Genomic DNA, 27,870 nt, shown 5'->3' on the forward strand with positions numbered 1-27,870 from the left:
CCAGAATAAGTAGGTGGGGAGGAAGGGAAGGAGTACAAACTGGCAGGTGATAGGTGAAGGGGAAAGTGAGTGGATGAGGAGGGAGATGAAATGAGAAGCTGGAAGATGATACGTAGGTCAGGGGTTGAAGAAGGATAGGAAAGAACAGGAAGGAGGAGGTTTTACAAAGGGAGGTGATGCCCAGGTGATGAGAAGGGTGGGTGGGAGAGGGTAATCAGAATGAAAAAGAAAAAGAAGGCGGGAGGGAGCGGAGAGTACTTATCGGAAGTTAGAGAAATCAAAGTTCATGCATTAGTCTGGAGGCTACTCAGCTGGAATCTAAGTGTTGCTCCTCCAAACTTGAGCTTGGCCTCATCATGGGAGTTGTGCCCTGACTGGCCATTGGGAGAAGTCTTCGTGCAAAGAACAGCCATTTCAAAAATGTCAATGAAGATAGTGTGAGCTAATGAAAATTCAAGCAAAGTCAGCAATCTTATTGGCTGGAAGGCATGAGATGGGCGACATCCCTCAGACACCTATAAATGGTATGGTACAGAAGTATCCTCACCTAGATTTGTCTCTGGCTGTGGCCTGTACTCCTGGGTGTCATGGGAGCTCCTCCGCTCAGCACTTACTGCAGAAATGCCTTTGCTCTTCTCAAACTCTTCATGATATTTCACCTGATGAGAGATCACAGAAACAACAATCATGCAAAGCTCTTCTATTCAACCACCATGTTGATGACCAGTCTTGCATAACGTCACTTCTCTCAAACTTCATGGTTGGTAGTGCTGTGGATAGTGTAGAAGGCTGCCAATGGTTTTAGGATGCAGAAATAAATTCAGAAGTGGCAGATTGAGTTTAATCCAGAAAAGTGTGAAGTGATTCACTTTGGAAGATTGAACTTGAATGCAGAATACAGAGTTAATGGCAGGAGTGTGGTCCACATCAATAGATCCCTAAGTAAGTTGATAGGGTGGTTAAGAAGGACTATGGTGTGTTGGCCTTCATGAGTTCAAGAGTCACAATTTAATGTTGCAGCTCTATTAAAACAATGGTTAGACCACAGTTGGAATATTGTTTTCAGTTATGGACACCTCATTATAGGAAGAATGTGGAAGTTTTAGACCAGGGGTTCCCAACCTGGGGTCCACAGACCCCTTGCTTAATGGTATTGGTCCATGGCATAATAAATGTTAGGAAACCCTGTTTTAGAGGAGATTTACCTGGATGCCACCTGGATTGGAGAGCATGTTTGATGAGGAAAGGTTGAGCGAGCTACAACTTTTCCTTAGGAGTGAAGTTGAATGAGAGGTGACTTGATAGAAAGGTACAAGATGATAAAAGGCATAGATTGAATGTTACAACCTTTTCCCAGGACAAAAATGGCCAATACAAGGGGACATGTTAAGGTGATTGTAGGAAAGTATGTAGGACATGTTAGAGGTAATTTTGTCTTTTTACACAGTGAATGGTGGGTGCGTGCAACCCACTGTCAGGGGCAGTAGTAGAGGGAGATACATTTAAGAGACTCTTATATAAGTACATGAACAAAAACAGAATGGAGGGCTATATGGGAAGAAGGAAGGGTTAGTTTAATCTTAGAGAAGTTAAAGGATGGCTCAACATCATGGGCTGAAAGGTCTGTACTGTAATATACTGTTCTACGTTCTCAACAAAAGTCCTGTATGCAGATGTCCCATGAAGGACAAGCTGGGACGGAGAGGACAGGTTTAGGGGTGACCCAACAGAGGAGTTTAACAGATGTTAATTAAGAGGCTCACTTACTTGTAAAAGGATCCTAAATAACTAAAAAAAAATGCAACAAGCTCGAGGGAGAAAGAGGAACATTGGTGACCTAAGGAAGTGACTGGTGGGAGGAGGCGCTTGTGGAGACACCAGCATTAAGGGCAAATGTCCAGTGCCTGTGTAATTCTACAGTAGTGGACATTCTGGTTTCCATCAACTGTTTATAGACATTAGACGCGGGAAGGGTGAGGACAGAAGCTGGATTAATTTCTCCCTTTTCCACAAGGTGGTGCTGTTGCAAGGAATACACTGTCACCTCTGTGTTCGGGCCACACCCCAGATTCAAAAGGTTGCCAAGGAAATGCATAAAATCTACGTGCACATCCTGTCAAAGCTGATGTTAACAGGCATGCTCAGATAGCACACACCACATACATGTTGATTTTACAATTTCTCAACAATGTTCACTCTTGCTGAATGACATTTCCACACAAGCTGACTGAAACAGTTTTATCATTCACACTGCATCATCAACTGGAATTGTATTTGTTTTCACTATACAAACAGAAAAATAAAAATTGACTAAGTCTGCCTTTCATAAATGGGGGTGACATGGTAGCATAGCAGTTAGCCCAATGCCTTACAGCACCAGTGACCCAGATTCAATTCACTGTCTGTAAATTCTCCCCGTTCTCCAGTTTCCTCACACTTTCCAAAGGCGTACAGGTTAGAAGCCAATTGGTCACATGGGTATAATTGGGTGGCACGGACTTGTTGAGCTGGAAGGGTCGGTTACAATACTGTATCTGTAGGTAAAATAATAATAATAAATAATAGACTCTTAAGCAACCTACATAAAATGCTGGAGGAACTCACAAGTCAGGCACCACCTGTGGAGGGGAATAAACAGTTGACATTTGGGCCGAGACCCTTCATCAGGTCTGGAAAGGAAGAGGGCAGTAGGCAGAACAAGGTGGGAGGAGCACAAGCTGGCACAATGGCACAGTACAACTTTAGAGCTTTAGAGCTCCAGCGATCACCAGTGTTTGATTGCCACCATTGTCTGGAAAGAGTTTGTATGTTCTCCCCGTGGCCACACAGGTTTCCTCCAGGTACCCAGTTTCCTCCCACATTCAAAGATGTACAGTTAAGAGTTAGGGAGCTATGGACATGCTACTTTGGCGCCGGAAGTGTGGCAACACTTGTGGGCTGTTCCCAGCACAATCCTTGGACTGTGTTAGTTGTTGATACTAAATGACGCACTTCACTATATGTGATGTGCAGGTGACAAATATCTTAAATTCTTATCTTGTTGATGGATTAGGCCAGGTGAAGGGGAAGGTGGGTTGGTGCAGGGGATGAAGTGAGAAGCTAGAAGGTGATAAGTGGAAGAGGTAAAGGGCTGAAAAAAACAAAATCTAACGGGAAGGACAGTGTACCACAGAAGAGAAGGAGCAGGGGAACCACAGTGACGTTTACCAAGTCTGTCTTTGTTGTACATCAGCAATATTCCCTTGAAATGGGGCTATTTTCAAAGGGTATTTAAAATTTACCACATTAGTAAAGTAGATACAGGGCAGCTGAGTTAAGTACAGTAGATCACCACCATCCAGATCATACTCTCTTCTCTTTCCTACCATCAGGGAGAAGGTACAAGCCTGAAGAAGCACACTCAATGTTTTAGGAACAAGTTCTTCCCTTCTACCATCAGATTTATGAATGGACCATGAACTCATGAACACTATTTTGCTCTCTTTCTGCAATTTAGACATATATTCTTATTGTAATATAGTAAATTATGTCTTGCAATGTACTGCTGCTGCAAAACAACAAATTTCACAACATATGTTAGTGATTATAAACCTGATTCTGAGATTTCTTCCTCAAAAGCACATCAGTGAGCCAGGTGGGGATTTACAATATACTAGTAATTTCACAATCATCAGCCTTGGTATAATCATTTTTATTCCAGACATATTTAATCATCTAAATTTATATTCCTCACAAACTCACATAGCTCCATCTTCAAATCAACTGCCCTTAGCTCTGCAAACTACTACAGTAACTTAATTATTGCACCCCTATTTTAAGGTAGCAATTAGTGTAATGCTTTACAGTGCTAGCAACCCAGGTTCAATTCCCACTATCATCTGTAAGGAGTTTGTACATTCTCCCCATGACCACATAGGTTTCCTCCAAGTGCTCCAGTTTCCTCCCACAGTCCAAAGACGTATGGATTAGTGTTAGTGAGTTATGGGCACGTTATGTTGGCACTGGAAGCATGGCGACACTTGTGGGCTACCCCAATACATCCTCAGACTGTGTTGGTCGTTGATGCTAATGACTCATTTCACTAAAAACACAAAATGCTGGCAGAACTCTGCAGGCCAGACAGCATCTATGGGAGGAGGTAGTGACGACGTTTCGGGCCGAAATCCTTCATCAGGAGTGGGGTAACATGGGATGGTCGAGGGGGGATAAGAAGTGGGGGGAGGGATGAAGTAGAGAGATGGGAAGTGATGGGCTGAAGGGAAATGGGCTAGGGGGAAGGTGGAGAATTATGGGAAATAAGAGAGAAAGAAAGGTAGGGCTGGGGGGAGATTATATATATAGAGAGAGAGAGAGAGAGAGAACCAGACTAAAATTATAGATGGGGATGGGGTAAGGGGGGGCAGGGGTATCAACGGAGGTCTGTGAGTTGTTTTGGGCCGAAATCCTTCATCAGGAGTGAAGTTATTTCCAGCATTTTGTGTTTTTATTTATTTCCAGCATCTGCAGATTCACTCGTGTTGACTCATTTCACTGTGTGTTGTGATGTAGCTGTGACAAATAATTTCTTTCAAAACTAAATTGTAATGTTTAATTGTGAGAGCTCTTGAGACATCACGAGCAGGTGGCCCATCCTGGAGTTAGAGGATTTCTGTGTGTGTGGCGGTGAGAAGGGGCCTTATTTTTGCTGTTGTTGTCTTGTTTTGCACTGTTATTGTTGTTGTGTTCTGTGTAGTTCTGCCAAACATCATGGGCATGCTATGTGTGGTGACACTTGCGGACTGACCCCAGCACTCTCGAGTTTGTTGGTTGCTAACACAAACAGCACATTTTACTGTACGTTTCCATGTACATGTGATAAATAAATCTGAATCCTGAATTCAGAATACAGAATTTGGAACATGGAATACGGATTACGACGAGGCCAAAATGAAATTGCTACAGAAAATGAACAAGTCAGGGACCATGTGTGGAAAGAGAAACAGTTAACATTTCAAATCAAAGTCACAGAGCTGTACAACCCTTCAACATGAAACATTAGCAACTTCTCCCTCCACAGTCTGCTGAGTGCTTCCAGTATATATTTTGTCCAGATGTCCAGCGCCTGCAGTTTTTGGATGTTGCTATTGTGGTTGTTATTTTGAGTTGTTTGGATATTCAATAGGATGAGACAATTCAGCCCCTCAAGTCGTTACAGAGTCATATGATATGGAAACAGGTCCTTCAACCCAGCTGGTCCATGACTGGTTAACCAGACCACTGCCCAATCTTTATTTCCACAATTTATCCATATAACCCTTAATTCCCCCCCCCCCCAACCTAATCATTAAAACAGCATCTACTGAGCGGAATAAACAGTCAATGTTTTGGGCTAAGACTCTTCATCAGGTCTCGGCCCGAAACATTGACCATTTGATTCTCTCCATAGATGCTGTCCTCCTCCAGCATTTTGTGTCTTGCCCTGAAATTCCAGTACCTTGTGTTTAAAAACTAATTAATACAATTTCTGAGATTTCTGTCTTCATTTTTGAAGTATTTTAATTTTCTACTAATCTGTATGTAAAGAACAATTACTAGTATTGGTACATCATTAAGGCCCCCTTGTTTACAAATTCACCAGCTGAAGAAACTATTTATTTTCATCTACTGCAGCCAGTCCCAAATAGACTGACATCTCTTCATCCTCCTTCCTCCAAAGCATTCCTCAGAGCCACTCTGCATCCATACCAGCTCTATGGGTGCAAAGATGGCAGATTCTACTGCAGGTCACCAGTTTGAGATGTTGGGCTCTCCATTTCCTGAGTTACACTGGGCTGCTGCGCACTCTCAAGGAACTGATCCAAAGTTCCCAACTCCCACCCTGAACACTCCTTTTCCATTTTGAGTCGTCACAACTCAGGATCATTCAGTTTTCCTAGGAGGCTCTCAGAACACTCTGTTTCCTTTGGCTACTTAGTAATCTCTTTCCATGAAATAGTCGGAATAGAACATCTGTTTTTCAGTATTAATTGTCTGTGTTCGAGTGAGTACAAACCTAATCTGTGTAATGAAATTATTTCACCCTTTTAGTCCCAGTTTCACCATGTTAATCTGCACTTAGATGCACTTGAAGGCCCATTTGTCTTCCTGAGTTGCTGGAACTTGTGCCAAATGTGTCCAACCATAGAAACAGGTTTATTATCACCTTTTGCTGTTTTGCGGCAGCTGTAAGGTGCAATACATAAAAAGCATTCGAAGTTCAAAATAAATTTATTATCAAAGTGTGTACATATCACCATATGCTACCGGGATTCATCTTCTTGCAGACATTCACAGTAGAACAGAGAAATACAATAGAATCAATGAAAAACGATACACAAAGACTGACAATCAATGCTCAAAAGACAACAAACTGCAAATACAGAAATAAATAATACTGAGAGCCCTTGAAAGTAAGTCCACAGGTTGTGGAAAAGTTACTATAAATTACAAAGTGACAAAAATGAATAAATAGTGCATAAAGTGAGCAAAAATAGTGAGATAATGTTCATGGTCCATTCAATCTCATGGCAGAGTGGAAGAATTTGTTCCTAAAACATTCAGGTACCTGATGGTAGTAATGAGAAAAGCTCATGTCCTGGATACAACCACCCACCCTTCACATTCCAATCCTCTGAATAAACTTTTCTGCTGAAATACCCAGTGATAATTCAACCCAGTTTTTCAGAAAATGCCATTATTTAGACTGGAAGACAGAATGTCATCTGGGGGGGTCAAAGTTGAAGAGAAAGGAAATGAGATGTTGCGATCCAAGGCAGACAGACAACTGCCCTATTGGAAAATAAAGAATTAACAGCAGTCATCTTGCATTGTGTTATTGCAGCACAGATGTTGGCAGCATTAACAGACAGATTAGATCAGTAGTGGGCAAGAGCAGGACACACACAGAGCGGAAGATACAGCCTGTATTTGCTAAGTAAGGCACTTAAGAGTTTATAGCATACATCTTGATGAGTACATCATAAGAGAATCACAATTTACCCCTCTCCCAGACAATTTGTCCAGTGCAAATGTAAAATGCGAAGCGAGCTGTCTGTGCTGTCTTGAAAAAAAGATCAGCCTGAACAAAGAGCCAGTCATTTTACTTTCAAGTGTGTTATCTCCAACATCTCATTTATAGATTTAGTAAACAGTGCTTTATCAAAATACACATGCATGTCACACAGCACCATAAAACCTTATACACTCAGTGGCCATTTTATTCGTATCTCCTGTATCTAATAAAGTGGCCACTTTATATGTTTGTGGTCTAATGCTGCAGTTCAATGTATTGTGCATTCAGGGATGCTCTTCTGCACACCACTGTTGTAACACATAGTTATTTGAGTTACTGTCACCTTCCTCTCAACTTGAACCAGTCTGGCCATTCTCCTCTGACCTCTCATTATCAAGTCATTTTCACCCACAGAACTTGCCACTCACTGGATGATTTTTGTTTTTCACACCATTCTCTGTAAACTCTAGAGATTGTTGTGCATGAAAATCCCAGGAGATCAGCAGTTTCTGAGATACTCAAACCACCCTGAATGACACCAACAACCATTCCAAGGTTAAAGTCACTTATATCATATTTCTTCCCCATTCTGCTGTTTGCTCTTGGCCATATCTACTTGTTATTATGCATTGAGTTGTTGTCACATGATTGGTATTTAGATATTTGCATTAACCAGTAGGTATTCAGGTGTACCTAATGAAGTGGCCATTGAGTGAAGTGCAGAGTACTTTATCAAAACAGACATGCACATCACACAACACCCTGAAAGCTTATACATCATTCATGTGACAAAGTCTTTGGCCAAGACCATTTTCTGTCCCATGTTAATTGTAGATTGCAAAGTTGCATCAACAATGCTGGAATTTCAACCTAGGAAGACAAGGAGAAAGTAATTCAAGCTTGACCACTTTAATCATGAAGCATTAATAGTATCAGAATAACCAGCTGCTTTTTGTACCACCAAACTCACGCCAAAGCTGCCAGGTGTTTTAAGTTACCAGGAAGGACTAGTTAATAGTTTAAGAAAGCATCCTACCTCCATATTGCAGCTTGGTCCTTGGCACAGATGCAACTGTCAAGACTGGAGAAATGAAAATCGAAAAGGTGCAAGAAACCAGAATTGGGAATGGCGGCACAGCAGCATAATGCTATTACAGCATTGGTGATTGGAGTTCAGTTCCCTCCACTGTTTAAGGAGTTGTGTGATCTCCACATGACTGTCTAAGTTTCCCCCAGGTGCTCTGGTTTCCTCCCACATTCCAAAGACATACAGGTTAGGGTTAATGACTTGTGAGCATGCTATGATCGTGCCAGATGTGTGGTGACACTTGCGGGCTGCCCTCAGCACATCCTCAGGCTGTGGTGGTCGTTGACGCAAAATGATACATTTCAAGTTTCAGTTTACGTGTGACTAATACAGTTAATCTTTCATCTTAGTACTCAGGGTGGCAGGGATGGAAGATTTTCATGGCGCTCCAAGGGAGAATGTGCAAACACAAGAAGAAACAGTGATCAGGAGCAAGTCCAAGTTGCTAGTGAGAGAGCATCACCAATAGCAGTGCTGCTATGCTATGCCCTACCCAGATCCCAACCAGAAAGACCATGCCTACAAACAGCAGAACACAAAGCCTTTCCACCAGCTCCTCCCACACGCAACACAATCTACCCACCCTCCAGACACTGTTTCACTATTAACTGTTTAATATTAGGTAGCTTGCCTCAGAATTGGTCCTTCACTTAATGATTCAAAAGAAAATTGTCATTCAAAGAGCCTGCACTCTAGTGCCTCTGAGTAACTAACTAAAGTTATTCACTTATGGGTTTGCTGGCAACATCCTCAGTTTATTCGTTAATCAATATCCCTAACACAAGATAAATTAGCAGAATTGGGCCATTCAACCTATCGACTCTGCTCCGCCATTCCATCATGACTGAATTATTGTTCATTTCAACTCCATTCCCCTGCCTTCTCCCTATAACCCTCGACACCCTGACTAATCAAGAACTTATCAGCCACCACTTTAAATATATCCAATAATTTGACCTCCACAGCCGCCTGTGGTTCACCATTCTCTGGCTGAGGAAATTCCTCCTCATCTCTGTTCTAAAGGGACGTTATTGGGAAATTATTACTAAATGACTGCCACAATAAAAAGGAAGATTAGCTTTTATTAGTCACATGTACATTGAAACATGTAGTGAAACACATCATTTGCATCAACAATGAACACAGTCTGAGGATGTGCTGGGGAAAGCCCACAAGTGTCACCATGCTATCGGCATCAATATAGTATGCCCACAACTTACCAAACTTGTACATCTTTGGAATGTGGGAGGAAACTGGAGCACCCGGAGGAAACTCATGTCATCCCAGGGAGAACATACAAACTCATTACAGACTGTGGCAAGGATTGAACCCTGATCATTGGCAGTAACCACTAAGCTACCACTCTACTGTTCCCAACCGAACGCACCAGAGACCTTTACAAATACAGTCTAATCATAGAACACTACAGTACAGAAACAGACCTTTCAGCCCATCTAGTCTGTGCCAAACCATTAATTTGCCTGGTCCCATTGACCTGCACCCAGATCAAGTTGTGTGGCAAATTATCCTTGGTCTGGCCCTTTGCCAACCCTTCTCGCATTGTGCATCACTGTTGAAGATCGCGCTGTTGGACTCAGCTAGGCAGTGGATATCTTGGACTTGGCCGAAGACCATATATAGCACATATATAGCAGGCTGAACCTCCTCCACCCCCACCCCCCCAACCCCAAGGGAATGGAAGAGTCATGCAAGAGAGGAGTGGTTAAAGACCTCCAAACAAGAAAGACAACAGGCAAATACAGTGTCACTGCAAGTTAAAAATGGTCTGCAAATTCTCCCATATATCTCAAAGTATTTTCAAGCTATTAATAATAGGGTTTCATGGCATATATTAATAACTGGATATTTTACATCTTCCATTAGCTTAGTTAGGGGTTGCTTTCATTTTGTTGCATTCAAGTGTATTGTAGAATGAAAAAATGTAAGATTTGGGGACCATAAGAAATAGGATCAGAATTAGGCCATTCAGCCCATCAACTCTGCTCTGTCATTGATTCGATGGCTGATTCCAAAGGCGTACAGATTAAGGCCAGTGAGCTGTGGGCATGCCATGTTGGTTAGCTATACATGATTAGCTTTATTTGTCACATGTACATCAGTGTGCCATTTGCGTCAAATTAAATCAGCGAGAATTACGCCAGGGTCCGCAATATCTCGGATCGAGTTCTTAGTATTCTCAAGAGGGAGGGTGAGTAGCCAGAAGTCATGGTCCATGTAGGGGCCAATGACGTGGATAGGAAGAAGGAGGAGGTCCTGCAAAGAGAATTCAGGGAGTTAGGTGCAAAGTTGAAGGACAGGACCTCCAGGGTTGCAATCTCAGGATTGCTACCCGTGCCATGTGCTAGTGAGGCTAGAAATAGGAAGATTATGCAGATAAATACGTGGCTAAGGAGTTGGTGCAGGAGGGAGGGCTTCATGTTTCTGGACAATTGGGCCTTGTTCCAGGGAAGGTGGGACCTGTTCCGATAGGACGGGTTGCACCTGAATTGGAGGGAGACTGATATCCTTGCAGGAAGGTTTGCTAGTGCTGCTCCAGGGGGTTTAAACTAGATTTTCAGGGGGAGGGGAACCAGAGTGTCAGAGCAGATAGTGAGGTGGAGGAGGATAAAGGTCATGCAAGAGCTGCAAGTAAAGTGCATGGAGTAAAGCCAGATCTATCATATAGAGAGGCTTTGAGGAAAGAGAAACAGAATAAAGGGTGTAAGCATAGTAAGGTAGAAGGGCTAAAGTGTGTGTACTTCAATGCAAGAAGCATCAGGAACAAAGGTGAGGAACTGGATACATACCTGGAATTATGATGTAGCAGCCATTACAGAGACTTGGTTGGTACCAGGGCAGGAATGGATTCTCAATATTCCTGGACTTCAGTACTTTAAAAGGGATTGGGGAGGGGGAAAAGGGGAGGAGGGGTGGCATTACTGGTCAGGGATACTATTACAGCTACAGAAAGGGTGGGTAATGTAGCAGGATCCTCTTTTGAGTCAGTATGGGTGGAAGTCAGGAACAGGAAGGGAGCAGTTACTCTACTGGGGGTATTCTATAGGCTCCCTGGTAGCAGCAGAGATACCGAGGAGCCGATTGGGAGGCAGATTTTGGAAAGGTGCAAAAATAACAGGGTTGTTATCATGGGTGACTTTAACTTCCCTCATATTTAGCTGTTTAGTTCCAATGGTTTAGACGGGACAGAGTTTGTTAAGTGTGTCCAGGATGGATTCCTGTCACAGTATGTTGACAGGCTGACTAGGGGGAATGCCATACTAGATCTAGTATTAGGTAACGAACCAGGTCAGGTCACAGATCTCTCAGTGGGTGAGCATCTGGGGGACAGTGATAACCGCTCCCTGGCCTTTAACATTATTGTGGAAAAGGATAGAATCAGAGAGAACAGGAAAAGTTTTAATTGGGGAAGGGCAAATTATGAGGCTATAAGGCTAGAACTTGCGGGTGTGAATTGGGATGATGTTTTTGCAGGGAGATGTACTATGGACATGTGGTCAATGTTTAGGGATCTCTTGCAGGATGTTAGGGATAAATTTGTCCCAGTGAGGAAGATAAAGAATGGTAGGGTGAAGGAACCATGGGTGACAAGTGAGGTGGAAAATCTAATCAGATGGAAGAAGGCAGCATACATGAGGTTTAGGAAGCAAGGATCAGATGGGTCTATTGAGGAATATAGGGTAGCAAGAAAGGAGCTTAAGAAGGGGCTGAGGAGAGCAAGAAGGGGGCATGAGAAGGTCTTGGCGAGTAGGGTAAAGGAAAACCCCAAGGCAGTCTTCAATTATGTGAAGAACAAAAGGTTGACAGGAGTGAAGGTAGGTCCGATTAGAGATAAAGGTGGGAAGATGTGCCTGGAGGCTGTGGAAGTGAGCGAGGTCCTCAATGAATACTTCTCTTCGGTATTCACCACTGAGAGGGAACGATGACGGTGAGGATAATATGAGTGAGGTTGATGTTCTGGAGCATGTTGATATTAAGGGAGAGGAGGTGTTGGAGTTGTTAAAAGACATTAGGATGGATAAATTCCCGGGGCCTGACTGAATATTCCCCAGGCTGCTCCACGATGCGAGGGATGAGATTGCTGAGCCTCTAGCTAGGATCTTTATGTCCTCATTGTCCACAGAAATGGTACCGGAGGATTGGAGGGAGGCGACTGTTGTCCCCTTGTTCAAAAAGGTAGTAGGGATAGTCCAGGTAATTATAGACCAGTGAGCCTTACGTCTGTGGTGGGAAAGCTGTTGGAAAAGATTCTTAGAGATAGGATCTATGGGCATTTAGAGAATCATGGTCTGATCAGGGACAGTCAGCGTGGCTTTGTGAAGGGCAGATCATGTCTAACAAGCCTGATAGAGTTCTTTGAGGAGGTGACCAGGCATATAGATGAGGGTAGTGCAGTGGATGTGATCTACATGGATTTTAGTAAAGCATTTGATAAGGTTCCACACGGTAGGCTTATTCAGAAAGTCAGAAGGCATGGGATCCAGGGAAGTTTGGCCAGATGGATTCAGAATTGGCTTGCCTGCAGAAGGCAGAGGGTCGTGGTGGAGGGAGTATATTCAGATTGGAGGGCAGTGACTAGTGGTGTCCCACGAGGATCGGTTCTGGGACCTCTACTTTTCGTGATTTTTATTAACGACCTGGATGTGGGGGTTGAAGGGTGCGTTGGCAAGTTTGCAGACAACACAAAGGTTGGTGGTGTTGTGGATAGTATAGAGGATTGTCGAAGATTGCAGAGAGACATTGATAGGATGCAGAAGTGGGCTGAGAAGTGGCAGATGGAGTTCAACCCAGAGAAGTGTGAGGTGGTACACTTTGGAAGGACAAACTCCAAGGCAGAGTACAAAGTAAATGGCAAGATACTTGGAAGTGTAGAGGAGCAGAGGGATCTGGGGGTACATGTCCATAGATCCCTGAAAGTTGCCTCACAGGTAGATAGGGTAGTTAAGAAAGCTTATGGGGTGTTAGCTTTCATAAGTTGAGGAATAGAGTTTAAGAGTCGCGGGGTAATGATGCAGCTCTATAAAACTCTGGTTAGGCCACACTTGGAGTACTGTGTCCAGTTCTGGTTGCCTCAGTATAGGAAGGATGTGGAAACATTGGAAAGGGTACAGAGGAGATTTACCAGGATGCTGCCTGGTTTTGGGAGTATGCATTAAGATTAAAGATTAAGGAAGCCCTGCAGAGAAGGAGGATGAGAGGAGACATGATAGAGGTGTACAACATATTAAGAGGAATAGATAGAGTGGACAGCCAGCGCCTCTTCCTCAGGGCACCACTGCTCAATACAAGAGGACATGGCTTTAAGGTAAGGGGAGGGAAGTTCAAGGGGGATATTAGAGGAAGGTTTTTTACTCAGAGAGTGGTTGGTGCGTGGAATGCACTGCCTGAGTCAGTGGTGGAGGCAGATACACTAGTGAAATTTAAGAGACTACTAGACGGGTATGTGGAGGAATTTAAGGTGATTATATGGGAGGCAGGGTTTAAGGGTCAGCACAACATTGTGGGCTGAAGGGCCTGTACTGTGTTGTATTGTTCTATGTTCTATGCCAGGCAGTCCAGAAGTGTCATTATGCTTGCGACACCCATAGATAGCATGTTCACAACTCATTAACCCTAACTTGGAAGTCTTTGGAATAGGGAAGGAAACTGGAGCACCTAGGGAAGCCCATGCAGTCACGGGGAAAATGTACAAACTCTTTGCAGGCAGCAATGGGAATTGACCTTTGATCTTACCTCTGGTCTGCTATAAAGCGTTGCACTACTACTATACCGTGCCAGAACCCTTACATAACCCAGGGACTACCTGTAAAGAACAACTTCCCTCCCCAAAATCCACACACTTCACCTTGCTCTGTGTATTTTCTCTCACCTCACCATTTACATGAGGTATATTTGACTCATTGAAACTAACTTAACTGCCATGCCAACTTGGTTCCTTTCCAGAGGATGGCCAGCAGGTGGAAGCAGAGAGCCAATTCCAATAAGGCAAAACAAAGGCTCTGCTGTCGTCCCATCCGGTCAGGTGTGAGTAACATGACTTACCTTTTCCTTCAGGCCTGCAAAAGCTTGTGTAAGAGGAATTCCAACCATTTTAAAGCAAGCCTAGACTGCATGTCACAGCCAGAGCTGCACATTAGTAGTAAACTGGTCGTAAATAAAACAAAATACTGGCATGTTCCTACTTCACCAACATTCCAGATGTTGCTGCTTAATGTAATTTCATATGGGACACTTTTATTTACCCAACTAAGGCTGATCATGAAGAGTTCTCTGCAACCCTTCATCTGGTCATTCTTCTCCTATGAACACAAGGAGCTACTCAGCAATCAGACTGCCTCAGTCCTCCATACAGTATATCACTGAATGCAGGAGCAGAACCTTCCAGCCACAGTGTCTGCACCAACCATGATGCCAAATTAAACTACATCTCTTCAGCTTGTATGTGACCCTTATTCCTCTATTCCCTGCATCTTCGTGTGTCTAATCGTAAACACAAGAGATTCTACAGAAGCTGGAAATCCAGAGCAACATACACAAAATGCTGGCGAACTCAGCGGGTCAGGTAGTATCAGTGGAGGGGAATAAACAGTCGACGTTTCAGGCAAAGACCCTTCTTCAGCACTGAAAAGGAAGGGGAAAGAAGCCAGAATGAGAAGGTGGGGGGGGGGGAGGAGGAGTACAAGCTAGCAGGTCTCAGAGGGGGAGCAGTGAGAGAGGGTTTCACTGAACTTGCAAAGAGAAGATTTAGACTTCTTCAATGTGAGCATACCATGAAGAGACTCCGCAGTGGTGCAGCATAACATAAACATGAGATTCTCTAGATGCTGGAAATCCAGAGTTAGACACACAAAATGTTAGAGAAATTCAGCAGGTCAGGTAACACTACAGTCGACATATTTGGCAGAGGCCCTTCATCAGGACTGAAAAGGAAGGGGGAAGATGTGTCTAACAATCTCAAACAGCACCATCATATGTGCTTCCACCACCACCCTGGAAGCCTGTTCAAACACCCACTGCTATGCAGAGAAAAAAATCTGCCCCAGACATCTTCTCATAAGACCTGCGAACTCACAAGTTCTGCCCTCCTGGCACAGACTAGAGTGGAGAGAGGAAGGGACTCTTAGATAGGTACATGGAACTTAGAAAAATAGAGAGCTAAGCAGTAGGGAAAATCTCAGCTGTTTCTAGAGTAAGTGACATGTTTGGCACAACATTGTGGGACAAAGGGTCTGTAATGTGCTGTAGGTTTTTTATGTTCCATGGGTATAGCATGGAAATGGGCCCCAGCTCAAGTTGACTATCTGCCATCCGTAGGGTGGCACAGTAGCTTAGCGGGGAGCGTAATGCTATCACAGTGCCAGCAATCACTGAACGGGGTTCAATTCCTGCCGCTGCCTGTAAGGAGTTTGTACATTCTCCACGTGACCACGTGGGTTTCCCCCGGGTGCTCTGGTTTCAGCCCACGTTCCAAAGACGTTCGGATTAATAAGGGTTGGTTAAGTTATGGGTATGCTATGTTGTCACCAGAAGTGTGGCAGCATGTGTGGGCTGCTTCCAGCACATCCATGGACAGTGTGGTTTTCGACACAAATGGTGCATTTCCCCACTCTGAATGAGAAAGAACACAACTAGTATGGATGTACTGAGTTATGGTGGTAATATCTTGTTCTGAATTACACTCATCAAAAAATGTAACTTATAACAAAATATTTCCACCTTACCCTTGTATACCTTCCTCCCCCATACACCCTCTTCAGAGACGATGTACCCTAGACTACAAGCCAGACAAGTCTTGAGAATTTGAAAGCTTACTCACTCCGGATGCATTAACAGACACTGGGTATCAGAGGTAGCAGTAGTCATATTTGTCCATATTTAGAAATTAGTCACCACTTAAGAATGCTCCAAAAATGTACTTGAATTTGTGCAGTTTTTCTTTCTAAATTACAGGAAGTTATTTGAAGAGAAAGGTTTTCTTAGAGTTCTATTATTAGTTCTTCTTTCTATCTGGTGTTTTTGACCTCAAACACAAGTCCGCTGACTATCTGGTGCTAAGGAAGAAGAACTAGGCATTGCACTTGCAAGATAATCAGATCCTGCAGTCTCAGATAGTGAGCTCTAATATTTCTTGCACTGACTTGGGTATGCAGTACAATTATTTGAGTAACTCAAAGTCAGCACCTTGAGCTCAAAGCTCTAAGTTCATGTTTTTATATAATTCTTTATTCTTAAAATTGCTGAATGATGTTTTTTGTCGCATGTCACACCAGCACACCATAGCAAATTCCAAGTACAGTACACATAAACGTAAATGGCAAATAATGTTGATCCTTGGACATTAATGAAGCCATAATGATAAATGCATGTTGCTAGCAACAGCTAATAAGCTTAACAACATCATGTATCAAATATTTTAGAAGTAGCAATAACATTTGTTTCCAAATAAGCTGTGTCCATCACTTGTTATGAGGCAGAAGTTATCCCTTTAACAATGCTAGATACTTAACAGCATCAGGGCGGCACTGTAGTGTAGTAGTTAGCATAAAACTTTACAGCACCAGCAATTAGAAGAACAGGGTTCAATTCTGGCCACTGTCTATAAGTAACTTGTATGTTTTCCCATGACTGGAGAGTAGCAGTGAGCATAAGATGTTACAGAACAAGCAAATGGCAGATTATGATTCAATTCCCACTGTTGGTTGTAAGGAGTTTGTACGCTCTCCCCTTGATCACATGGATTTCCTCCAGGTGATCTGGTTTCTTCACACATTCCAAAAGATGTATGGGTTAGGGTTAACACTTGTGGGCATGATATGTTGGTCCCAAGATCATGGAGAAACTTGTGGATATCCCCCCAGCATCGTGATCATTGATGCAAATGACACATTTCACTGTACGTTTCAAGGTACATGTGACAAATAGTTCTTATCCTAATCTAATCAACAGTAGGTCCAAAAAAAAGACCTTTGCCACATAAACACTACTATTTTTCAAGGCAAATAATCTAGGGGACAGTTTGAGATCCTGGATAGAGGGAAAAAAACACAGGCAGAGAGAAAATAAGATGGTCAATGTGAAGAAGAATAAGAGCAAGAATAATGATAGGGAAGGGGAGTGACCACAATGCCATTACTTTCAAAGTAAATATGCAAAAAGATAGCTTTGGTGCTCGTGTTGAAATTCTAAATTGGAGAAAGGCCAATGTTGATGGGAATAGAAATGATCTGGCATGTGTTAGCTGGGACAGGCAGTTTTCTGCCAAGTGAAATTTTGAGAGTACAAAGCTTGTATGTGCCTGTCAGAATAAAAGGTAAAGATAACAAGTGTAGGGAACCTTGGTTTTCAAGAGATATTGAAGCCCTGGTTAAGAAAAAAGGTGTATAGCAGGTATAGGCAGGTAGGAACAAATGAGGTGCTCATGGAGAATAGGCAATACAAGAGAACTTAAGAAAGAAACCAGGAGGGCTAAACATAAACATGAGGTTGCCCAGGCAGACAAGATGAAGGAGTGGCCTGGAATGCCACCGGACTCGGTGCTGGGTCCATTGTTGTTTATCATATATATCAATGATCTAGATGATAATGTGGTTAACTGGATCAGCAAATTTATGGATAACACCAAGACTGGGGGCGTAGTAGACAGTGAGGAAGGCTATCGTGGCTTGCAGCGGGATCTGCATCAGCAGGGAAAATGGGCTGAAAAATGGCGGATGGAATTTAATGCAGACAGTGTGAGGTGTTACTCTTTGGTATGACCAACCAGGGTAGGCACTGAGGTGTGTGGTAGAACAAAGGGATCTGGGAATATAGATCCATAACTCACTGAAAGTGGTGTCACAGGTCGCTAGAATCGTAAAGAAAGCTTCTGGCACATTGGCCTTCATAATCAAAGTATTGAGTACAGGAGATAGGATGTTATGTTAAAGTTGTGTAAAACATTGGTGAGACCCAATTTGGAGTATTGTGTGCAATTTTGGTCACCTACCTACAGGAAAAATAACAATAAGATTGAAAGAGTGCTGAAAAAATTACAAGGATGTTACTGGGTCTGGAGGATTGAGTTATAAAGAAAAATTGAATAGGTTAGGACTTAATTCCCTAGAATATAAGATAGAGAAGAGATTTGATAGAGGTATACAAAATTAAGAGGGGTGTATATATAAAGCAAATGCAAGCAGGCTTTTTCCACTGAGGTTCGGTGAGACTACAACTAGAAGTTAAGGGTGAAAGGTGAAAAGTTTAAGAGGAACATGAGGGTAAATTTCTTCATTCAGAGGGTCGAGAGAGGGTGGAGCAAGCTGCCAGCACATGTTGTGCAAGCAAGCTCGATTTCAACATTTAAAAGGAGCTTGGAGAAGTACATGGTCAGTTGGGGTATGGAGAGCTATAGTCCTGGTACAGGTCAATGGGAGCAGGCAGGTTAAATGGTTGAGCATGGACCAGATGGGCCTGTTTCTGTGATGAACTTTTCTATGACACTATGAAAGACTGAGTGAGTCATTAGTTGATATTTTGCTTAAAGAGGTAGCTTTACAGAAGTGTTGCAAAGATCAGTACTTCACACAACATTTTGACCCAAGGCCCTTCATCAGGACTGGAAAGGAGTGAGAAAGAAACCAGAGTAGGAAGGGGGGGGGTGATACAGATGATGGGGAAGGTGGGTGGTGATTGGTAAAGGGCTGAAGAGGAATCTGATGGAGATTAGAATAGACCATGGGAGAAAGGGGAGGAGGAGAGGGAGGGGAAGTGATGGGCAGGTGAGGAGAAGAGAAAGAGTAAGATGGGAGCAAGAATGTGGAATAGAAAAAGAGAGGAGGAGGCAGAGAAATTATCATAAGTTAGGGAAAAAGTGTTCATGGCATCAAGTTCAAGGCGGAATATAAGCTGTGGCTCCTCCAATCTGTGAGTGGCCTCATTGTGGCAGTAGAGAAACCCATGGACCAACATGTCAGAATGGGAATGAAGATTGGTATTACAATGGTTGGGAACTGTGAATTCCTGTCTGTTGTGGCGGATGATGCTCCAGTTTCAGAATCAGTACTTAATGCACATCTATCAAATTTAGAAGCTGGGGACAGGGTGCTCAATCCATTCGAGATAGACTTAGTCTGGGAAACTCTGGGAAGAAGTCTATCTATTTTTAATATGCAATTTGTAGGATAATTTCAAGTGCCCTGATTCAAGTGGTTGATATTAAGAAAGCCCTATTAAAGGAATCATTGCAACCTACTTCTCCAGAACCACAAAGAAAAGTAATTTGATTTGGCATGCTTTGCATAATCTCTTCCCTGGACACTTGCAGCAGCAAGAAAGCAAAAGTAACCAAGACTGCCAGAAAGCCAGGTCCTGTCTGAACACTTAAAATGTCTGCCGGAGAGACTGACCTGGCCTGCCAAAACAATATTGGCTCTGTCTGCATTATCTGGTCCAGCACATATGGTACTCTAGTCACAACTATGCCAATCTCGCAACATGTGCCATTATTCAGACACAACACCTGAATGATGAATTGCCTTAAAACTTGCCATTCAGCAAAAACCAATACAGTCTTTTATGAATTGGTTTCATTTTATGTTCCCCAAAAGAATATTCAATCCTGATGAAATATCCCAGCCTGAAACATCGGCAGTCTATTCCTCTCCATCAGTACTTCCTGACTTGCTGAGTTTCTCCAGCATTTTGTGGTTGTGTTACTTTGGATTTCAGAATCTCGTGTTTATTCTAACACTACTCTTTTTCAGTGATCCATAAATGCTGGTGCACCAACTCACTCCAAGCCTTGTTTAAACATTTACTGTCCCATCATTGACATGAAAGGTGAAATGCTTAAGCATAACTTTTTCACTCAGAGGTTGGAGTGAGTATGGAATGAGCTGCCAGCTAGAAATGGTAGAGGTGGGTTCAACTGCAACATCTAAGAGACGTCTGAGTAGGTACATAGATAGGAGAGGTCCAGGTTCAAGTCAATAGGGCTTGGCAGTAAACCAAGCCAGCATGGACTAGAGTGGTCTAGGGCCTTTCTTTTCCTTTTAGATGATCTTCAAATCAACTTCTGACCAAGCTTCTGCTACATAGTCAGTTTCTCTTCATCACACATGGCTGGTCGGGTATTTTCTTCTCTCCCTCTCACTCAAGTCATGTATGTTGTTCTGCTAAGGGGTTGGTGGATCCTCAAGTAGGTGCAGAGTGGGCAAGAGTAAGTGGTGGCTGTGGTTAGTGGTTGGGGCTTTTGCTTGTTCAGTCTCTCCTTTTGCAGCTGCCGTTTGCTCTCGGTGGCACAGTGGCAGTCATTCTCATGTAACACAGCTCCCTTTTAAACAGATTTCCTCCAGGTGTATCTACTGAGTGCAATACCTTCCCAGTTTGACAGCTTACACCCAAAAAAAATTCAGAAACATCTGTCCGATAATAATTCCCAGCATATGTAGCTGGCCATCAAGGACATTACTGACTGTGCAAGGAAAACCAGCATTGACTGTACCAGTGAACCTCCCTCTCTGACCCTCGAAACAACTTTTATTAACCCTTTGAGGTATGCAATACCACACCAACCATGAAAGCTGCCTCCCTCCCAGGTGAGTAGGCACTGTCTGAACATAGAACATAGAACAGGACAGCACATTACAGGCCCTTCAGCCCACAATGTTGTGCGACCCTCAAACCCTGCCTCCCATATAACCCCCACCTTAAATTCCTCCATATATGTCTGTAACAGCATAAAACGTGAAGAATACTCTGCAGAGACTCAACCCCTGTAAGGCAGCCGGGCCAGACCACATCAGCTCATTGACATCATCAACACTTCACTCATCCAGGCTGCTGTCCCCACACGCTTCAAATCAGCCACCATCGTCCCTGTATCACACAACTTGACACCTTCAGAACTAAATGAGCACCACCCAGAGGCAATGACACCAATCATCATGAAGTACTTAACGCCACATATCAAAAACTCCATTCCTGCCATTAAATAATCTTGAAGTCCTTCTATTCTGAGGTTGAACACCCGGTCCTAGACTATAGGGAGTCATCCTTTCCATGTCCACTCTTGATAGATTTCAATGAGATGTCCCCTCTTATTTCTAAACCCCAGCGAGTACAGGCCCAGTACCATCAAACGCTCCTCAAACATTAACCCTTTGATTCCCAGGATCATTAGCCACAATCTCGCATGGAAAACAAGCAAAACTGACCGAAAAGGTAAATCTATAAATTAACTGTAACACAAATTTGTTTGCTCATCTTGACTTAGTTGTGCCATGTTCTCATCCCCTCTTTATCCTTCAAACGATTAAAGGTTTGCTCCTATTAACAGTCACCTTTGAGACTCATGGAAACAACACAATTATCGTGTACAACTTCAACATAAGAACATAACATATTACAGGGCCAAGACCAATATGGGGCATGGAAATGTTATCTTGGCCGGCAAACAATCTCCAGTTGAGAAGCAGTTCAAAAGGTATGAAACCAAACATTATCTCATGTGCATAGATCATCACTGGGCAGCCATTCAGTTGTCTTCAATGTAATCCATGGTATCGTAGAATCCCAATACCGCTTCCAAATCCAAAGGTGATCACAATAGAGTCATAGAGTATTACAGCACAGAAACAGGTCCTTCAGCCCATCTAGTCCTTGCTGATCTGTTATTCTGCCTCGTCCCATTGATTCGCAGCATAGATCTTCATACCCCTCTAATGCATGCACCCATCTAAAATTCACTTAAATTTTGAAATCAAATCTGCTCATTTCACCCTCTCACCATCCTCTGAGTAAAGACATTTCCCCTCATGTTCCCCTTAAGCATTTCACTCTGTGGAAAACCTTTCAAACTCAGTGGAAAAAGCCTGCTTATATTGACCTTATCGATACCCCCTCATAAATCTCCTCTTATTCCCATTATTCTCTTACATTCCAGGGAAAAAAATTCCTAATGACCTAACCTATTCAATTGTCCCCTATAACTTGGGTCCTCAAGTCCCTGCAACATGGTTGTAAATTTTCTCTGTACTTTTTTAATCTTATTGGTATCTTTCCTGTTGGTAGATGACCAGAAATGCACACAATACTCCAAATTGGACTTCACCATCGTCTTATACAACGTCAACATTACAACATGACATAGGAGAGGGAACACTGATATTATGAGGAATATTACACAAAAGAGTCAAGTTTATTAAGAGGCTGAACCAACTATTGGAGCACTTTTGGAATAACAACCATGACTATCATTCACTTTAATCTTCTACTATGATCATGGTGGTCCTGCTTGGTGGATACAGCCCAGTCCATCACAGGCAAAACCATTGACCATATTTACATGGAGTGCTGCCACAAGAAAGCAACATCCTTCATCAAGGAACCCCAACCCCTTCAGGTCACGCTCTCTTTTCCCTACTACCATCAGGAGGTACAGAGTCCTTAGGTCCCACATCACCAGGTTCAGGAACAGACATTACCCTACAGCCACCAGGCTCCTGAACCATCCTAGTTAACTTCACTCACCTCAACACTGTTCTGATTCCACAATCTACAGACTCACTTTCAAAGACTCCACAACACTTGTTCTCAGTGTTATTTATTCATTTAGTTTGTATTTGCACAATTTGTCTTCTTTTGCACATTGGGTTGTTTGTCAGTCTTTGTGCATGTATAGTTTTCATAAATTCTACTGTATTTCTTTATTTTCCTGTAAATGCCTGCAGGAAAATGAATCGCAGGGTAATATAAGGAGATGTATACATACTTTCATAATAAATTTGCTTTGACCTTGACTTCTGTATTTTTCGTTCATCCACCACACTTTAGTAAGGAACCCAGGCTTTGCATTACACATCCACACCACAGCATCGCCTCCTTAGTTAAGGCCATAAGACACAGGAGCAGAATTAGGTTATTCGGCCCATCGAGTTTGCTCCGCCATTCTATCATGGCTGATTTATTATCCCTCTCAACCCATTCTCTTGCCTTCTCCTTGTAACACAGAACATAGAAAATTGAATAGTACAGCACAGTACAGGACCTTCGGCCCACAATGTTGTGCTGACCCTCAAACCCTGCCTCCCATATAACCTCCCACCTTAAATTCCTCCATATACCTGTCTAGTAGTCTCTTAAATTTCACTAGTGTACCTCTGATGCCTTTACTAATCAAGAACCTAATCAAGCTCCACTATAAATATTCCTAATGACTTGGCCTCCACAGCCATCCATGGTAATTAATTCCACAAATTTACCACCCTCTGGCAAAAGAAATTCCTCATCCTGGTTCTAAATGCACGTCCCTCTATTCTGAGGTTGTGCCCTCTGGTCCGATACTCACTCACTATAAGAAGCATTCAACCCTCATCCACTCTATATAGGCCTTTCAATATACAACAGGTTTCATTAATATTCCATAGGTTTCAATGAGATCCCCCCTCATTCTTCTAAACTCCAGGGATTACAGGCCCAGAGCCATCAAATGCTCCTAATAAGTTAACCTTTTCATTCTTGTGAACCTCCTCTGGATCCTCTCCAATGCAAACACATCTTTTCTTAGATACGGGGTCCAAAACTGCTCACAATACTCCAAGTGAGGCTTCAGCAGTGCTTTATAAAGCCTCAACATTACATCCTTGCTTTTATATCCTAATCCTCTAGAAATGAATGGTAGCATTGTATTTACCTTTCTCACTTTATACTGAACCTGCAAGTTAACTTGTAGGGAATTCTGCACAAGGACTCCCAAGTCCCTTTGCATCTCCGATTTTTGAATTTTTGCCCCATTTGGAAAAGTTAGGAACAAAGAAGACTGCAGATTCTAGAACCAAGGATGCTGGTCAAACAGCATCTGTGGAGGCAAAGAGATGCAAGTCAACAGTTTGGTTGCAACACACCATCAGGGCTGAAAGGAAAGAGGAAATATTCCCCTATAATAGGAGCTGGTATTATGGTTTAAATCTTTCACAACCCAAGGACATCCAGAGTATTTTACAGCCAGTCAATTGCAGTTACCATTGTAGTAGACTACAGGAGCTATGCTGTGATTAGCAAGCTCCCACAAAGAGCAACATTGATGAAGGGCAGATAGCCCATTTTTATGATGGTCATCGTGTAATAAGGAGTTAAGCAGCATAGAAATAGGCCCTTCCACCAATCCAGTCCATGCTAGCCATCAAGCACTGTGTAACACTAATTCTGATTTACTCTCCCCACGTGTTCATTGATTCTATTGTATTTCTTTGTTCTGCTGTGAACATCTGCAAGAAAACAAATGTCAGGGTTGTATATGGTGGCAGATACATACTTGAATAATAAATTTACTTTGAACTTTGAATGTTATTGCTAATGAATTACATCACAGAAACCACCCTCACATACCCCACCTTATGGACTCTGTCTACACTTCTCACTGCCTAAAGCAGCCAATATAATCAAAGACCTACACCTATCTAAGGCATTCTCTCTTATCCCAGTGATATAAAATCCAGAAGCACATAATACCAGGCTGAAGAACAGCTTCTAGCCCATTGTTTATCAGACTACTGAATGCTCTCCTAGGATGATAAAATGGACTCTTGACCTTACCACCTACCTCATTATAACCATTCACTTTATCATTTACTTTCTCTGTAGCTATTACACTTTATTCTGCATTGTTATTGTGTAATGAACTCCTCACCTGCCCGTGCCCCCTCCACTCTGCTCTCCTATCAGATTCCAACTTCTTCAGCACTAACTTTCCCATCTATCACCTCCCAGTTTCATACTTCATACACCTCTCCTACCTACCCAGCTTCCCCTTCACCGAGTTTCACCTATCACCTGCCAGCATGTAGTCTTTCCCTCCTCCTATCTTCTTATTCTGGCCTTTTTACCTTCCTTTCCAATCCAGATGAACAATCTACACATCTCCTGGATGTAGAAAAAAACTAATGCACCCAGGGGAACTGGACACATTCACAAGGAGAACAGACAGAGTCCACGCTGACTTCACCAGGGGTCAGGATTGCACTCATGACTCTAGAGGCAACATCTCTTCCAGCTGTGCCACTGCAACCCCCACCTCTAGCATTTATCAAGAGGTAAATATTGGTCAGTATACAAGAGGGATTCAGGAGAAATGTTTAACTCCTCCAACTGTAAAACCATACCCATTTTCCCTCATTCCATGAATATCGACAAAGACTTGATTCAGATAAAAGCACAGAAAACATAACAGCACAATACAGGCCCTTCGGCCCACAAAGTTGTGCCGAACATGTCCCTACCTTAGAAATTACTAGGCTTACTGAGAACGCTCTATTTTTCTAAGCTCCATGTACCTATCTAAAAGTTTCTTAAAAGACCCTATCGTATCCGCCTCCACCACTGTTGCCGGCAGCCCATTCCACGCACTCACTGCTCTCTGAGTAAAAAAACTTAGCCCTGACATCTCCTCTGTACTTACTCCCCAGCACCTTAAACCTGTGTCCTCTTGTGGCAACCATTTCAGTCCTAGGAAAAAGCCTCTGACTATCTACACGATCAATGCTTCTCATCATCTTAGACACCTCTATCAGGTCACCTCTCATCCTCCGTTGTTTCAAGGAAATAAAGCCAAGTTCACTTCACCTATTCTCCCCAATCCAGGCAACATCCTTGTAAATCTCCTCTGCACCCTTTCTATGGCTTCCACATCCTTCCTGTAGTGAGGCGAGCAGAACTGAGAGTACTCCAAGTGGGGTCTGACCAGGGTCCTGTATAGCTGCAACATTACATCTCGGCTCCTAAATTCAATTCCGCGATTGATGAAAGCCAATACACCGTAAGTCTTCTTAACCACAGAGTCAACCTGTGCAGCTGCTTTCAGCGTTCTATGGACTCGGACCCCAAGATCCCTCTGATCTTCCACACTGCCAAGGGTCATTAATACTATATTCTGCCATCATATTTGACCTACCAAAATGAACTACTTTACACTTATCTGGGTTAAACTCCATCTACCACTTCTCAGCCCACTTTTGCATCCCGCTGTAACCTCTGACAGCCCTCCATACTAACCACAACACCTCCAACCGTAGTGTAAACCATTAGCAAACTTACTAACCCATCCCTCCACTGCTTCATCCAGGTCATTTATAAAAATCACAAAGAGTAAGTGTCCCAGAACAGATCCCTGAGGCATTCCACTGGTCACCGACCTCCATGCAGAATATGACCCATCTACAACCACTCTTTGCCTTCTGTGGGCAAGTCAATTCTGGATCCACAAAGCAATGTCCCCTTGGATCTCATGCCTCCTTACTTTCTCAATGAGCCTTGCATGGGGTACCTTATCAAGTGCCTTGCTGAAATCCATATACACTATATCTACTGCTCTTCCTTCATCAATGTGTTTAGTCACATCCTCAAAAAATTCAATCAGGCTCGTAAGGCACGACCTGCCCTTGACTAAACCATGCTGACTACTCCTAATCATATTGTACCTCTCCAAATGTTCATAAATCCTGCCTCTCAGGATCTCCTCCATCAACTTACCAACCACTGAGGTAAGACTCATTGGTCTGCAATTTCCTGGGCTATCTCTACTCCCTTTCTTGAATAAAGGAACAACATCCGCAACCCTCCAATCCTCCAGAACCTCTCCCGTCCCCATTGATGATGCAAAGATCATTGCCTGAGGCTCAGCAATCTCCTCCCTCACCTCCCACAGTAGCCTGGGATACATCTTATCCGGTCCCGGAGACTTATCCAACTTGATGCTTTCCAAAAACTCTAACACATCCTCTTTCTTAATATCTACATGCTCAAGCTTTTCAGTCTGCTGCAAGTCATCACTACAATCACTAAGATCCTTTTTCATAGTGAATACTGAAGTAAATTATTCATTAAGTACCTCTGCTATTTCCTCTGGTTCCATACACACTTTCCCACTCTCACACTTGATAGGTCCTATTCTTTCACGTCTTATCCTCTTGCTCTTCACATACTTGTAGAACGCCTTGGGGTTTTCCTTAATCCTGCCCGCCAAGGCCTTCTCATGGCCCCTTCTGGCTCTCCTAATTTCCTTCTTAAGCTCCTTCCTAGTAGCCTTATAATCTTCTAGATCTCTAACATTACCTAGCTCTCTGAACCTTTTGTAAGCTTTTCTTTTCTTCTTGACTAGATTTATTACAGCCTTTGTACACCACAGTTCCTGTACCCTACCATAACTTCCCTGCCTCGTTGGAATGTACCTATACAGAACTCTACACAAATATCCCCTAAATATTTGCCACATTTCTTCCGTACTTTTCCCTGAGAACATCAGTTTCCAATTTAAGCTTCCACGTTCCTGCCTGATAGCCTCATAATTCCCCTTAGTCCAATTAAACTCTTTTCTAACTTGTCTGTTCCTATCTCTCTCCAATGCTATTGTAAAGGAGATAGAATTATGATCACTATCTCCAAAATGCTCTCCCACTGAGAGATCTGACACCTGACCAGGTTCATTTCCCAATACCAAATTAAGTACAGCCTCTCCTCTTGTAGGCTTATCTACATACTGTGTCAAGAAACCTTCCTGAACACACCTAAAAAACTCCACCCCATCTAAACCCCTCACTCTAGGGAGATGCCAATTGATATTTGGGAAATTAAAAATCTCCCATTACAACAACTCTTATTATTACACCTTTCCAGGATTGGTTTCCCTATCTGCTCCTCGATATCCCTGTTACTATTGGGTGGTCTATAAAAAAACACCCAGTAAAGTTATTGACCCCTTTCT

General features: G+C 42.9%; 1 protein-coding gene across 3 annotated transcripts in view; it reads right to left on the minus strand.

Annotated features, from left to right (window-relative positions):
- LOC132384968 (LIM and SH3 domain protein 1-like) overlaps positions 1 to 27,870 on the minus strand; it is a 204,574-nt gene that overhangs the window by 31,218 nt on the left and 145,486 nt on the right. For all 3 annotated transcript variants that reach the window (XR_009509046.1, XM_059956661.1, XM_059956662.1), the window contains exon 5: positions 548 to 659. Coding sequence is in view for 2 of the 3 variants with exons in the window: in XM_059956661.1 (XP_059812644.1) it covers positions 548 to 659 (112 nt within the window). In the remaining variant the exon portion in view is untranslated. The remainder of the gene's footprint in view (positions 1 to 547; positions 660 to 27,870) is intronic.

This window comes from Hypanus sabinus, chromosome X1 (genome assembly GCF_030144855.1).
Source record: "Hypanus sabinus isolate sHypSab1 chromosome X1, sHypSab1.hap1, whole genome shotgun sequence".
Lineage (NCBI taxonomy): Eukaryota > Metazoa > Chordata > Chondrichthyes > Myliobatiformes > Dasyatidae > Hypanus > Hypanus sabinus.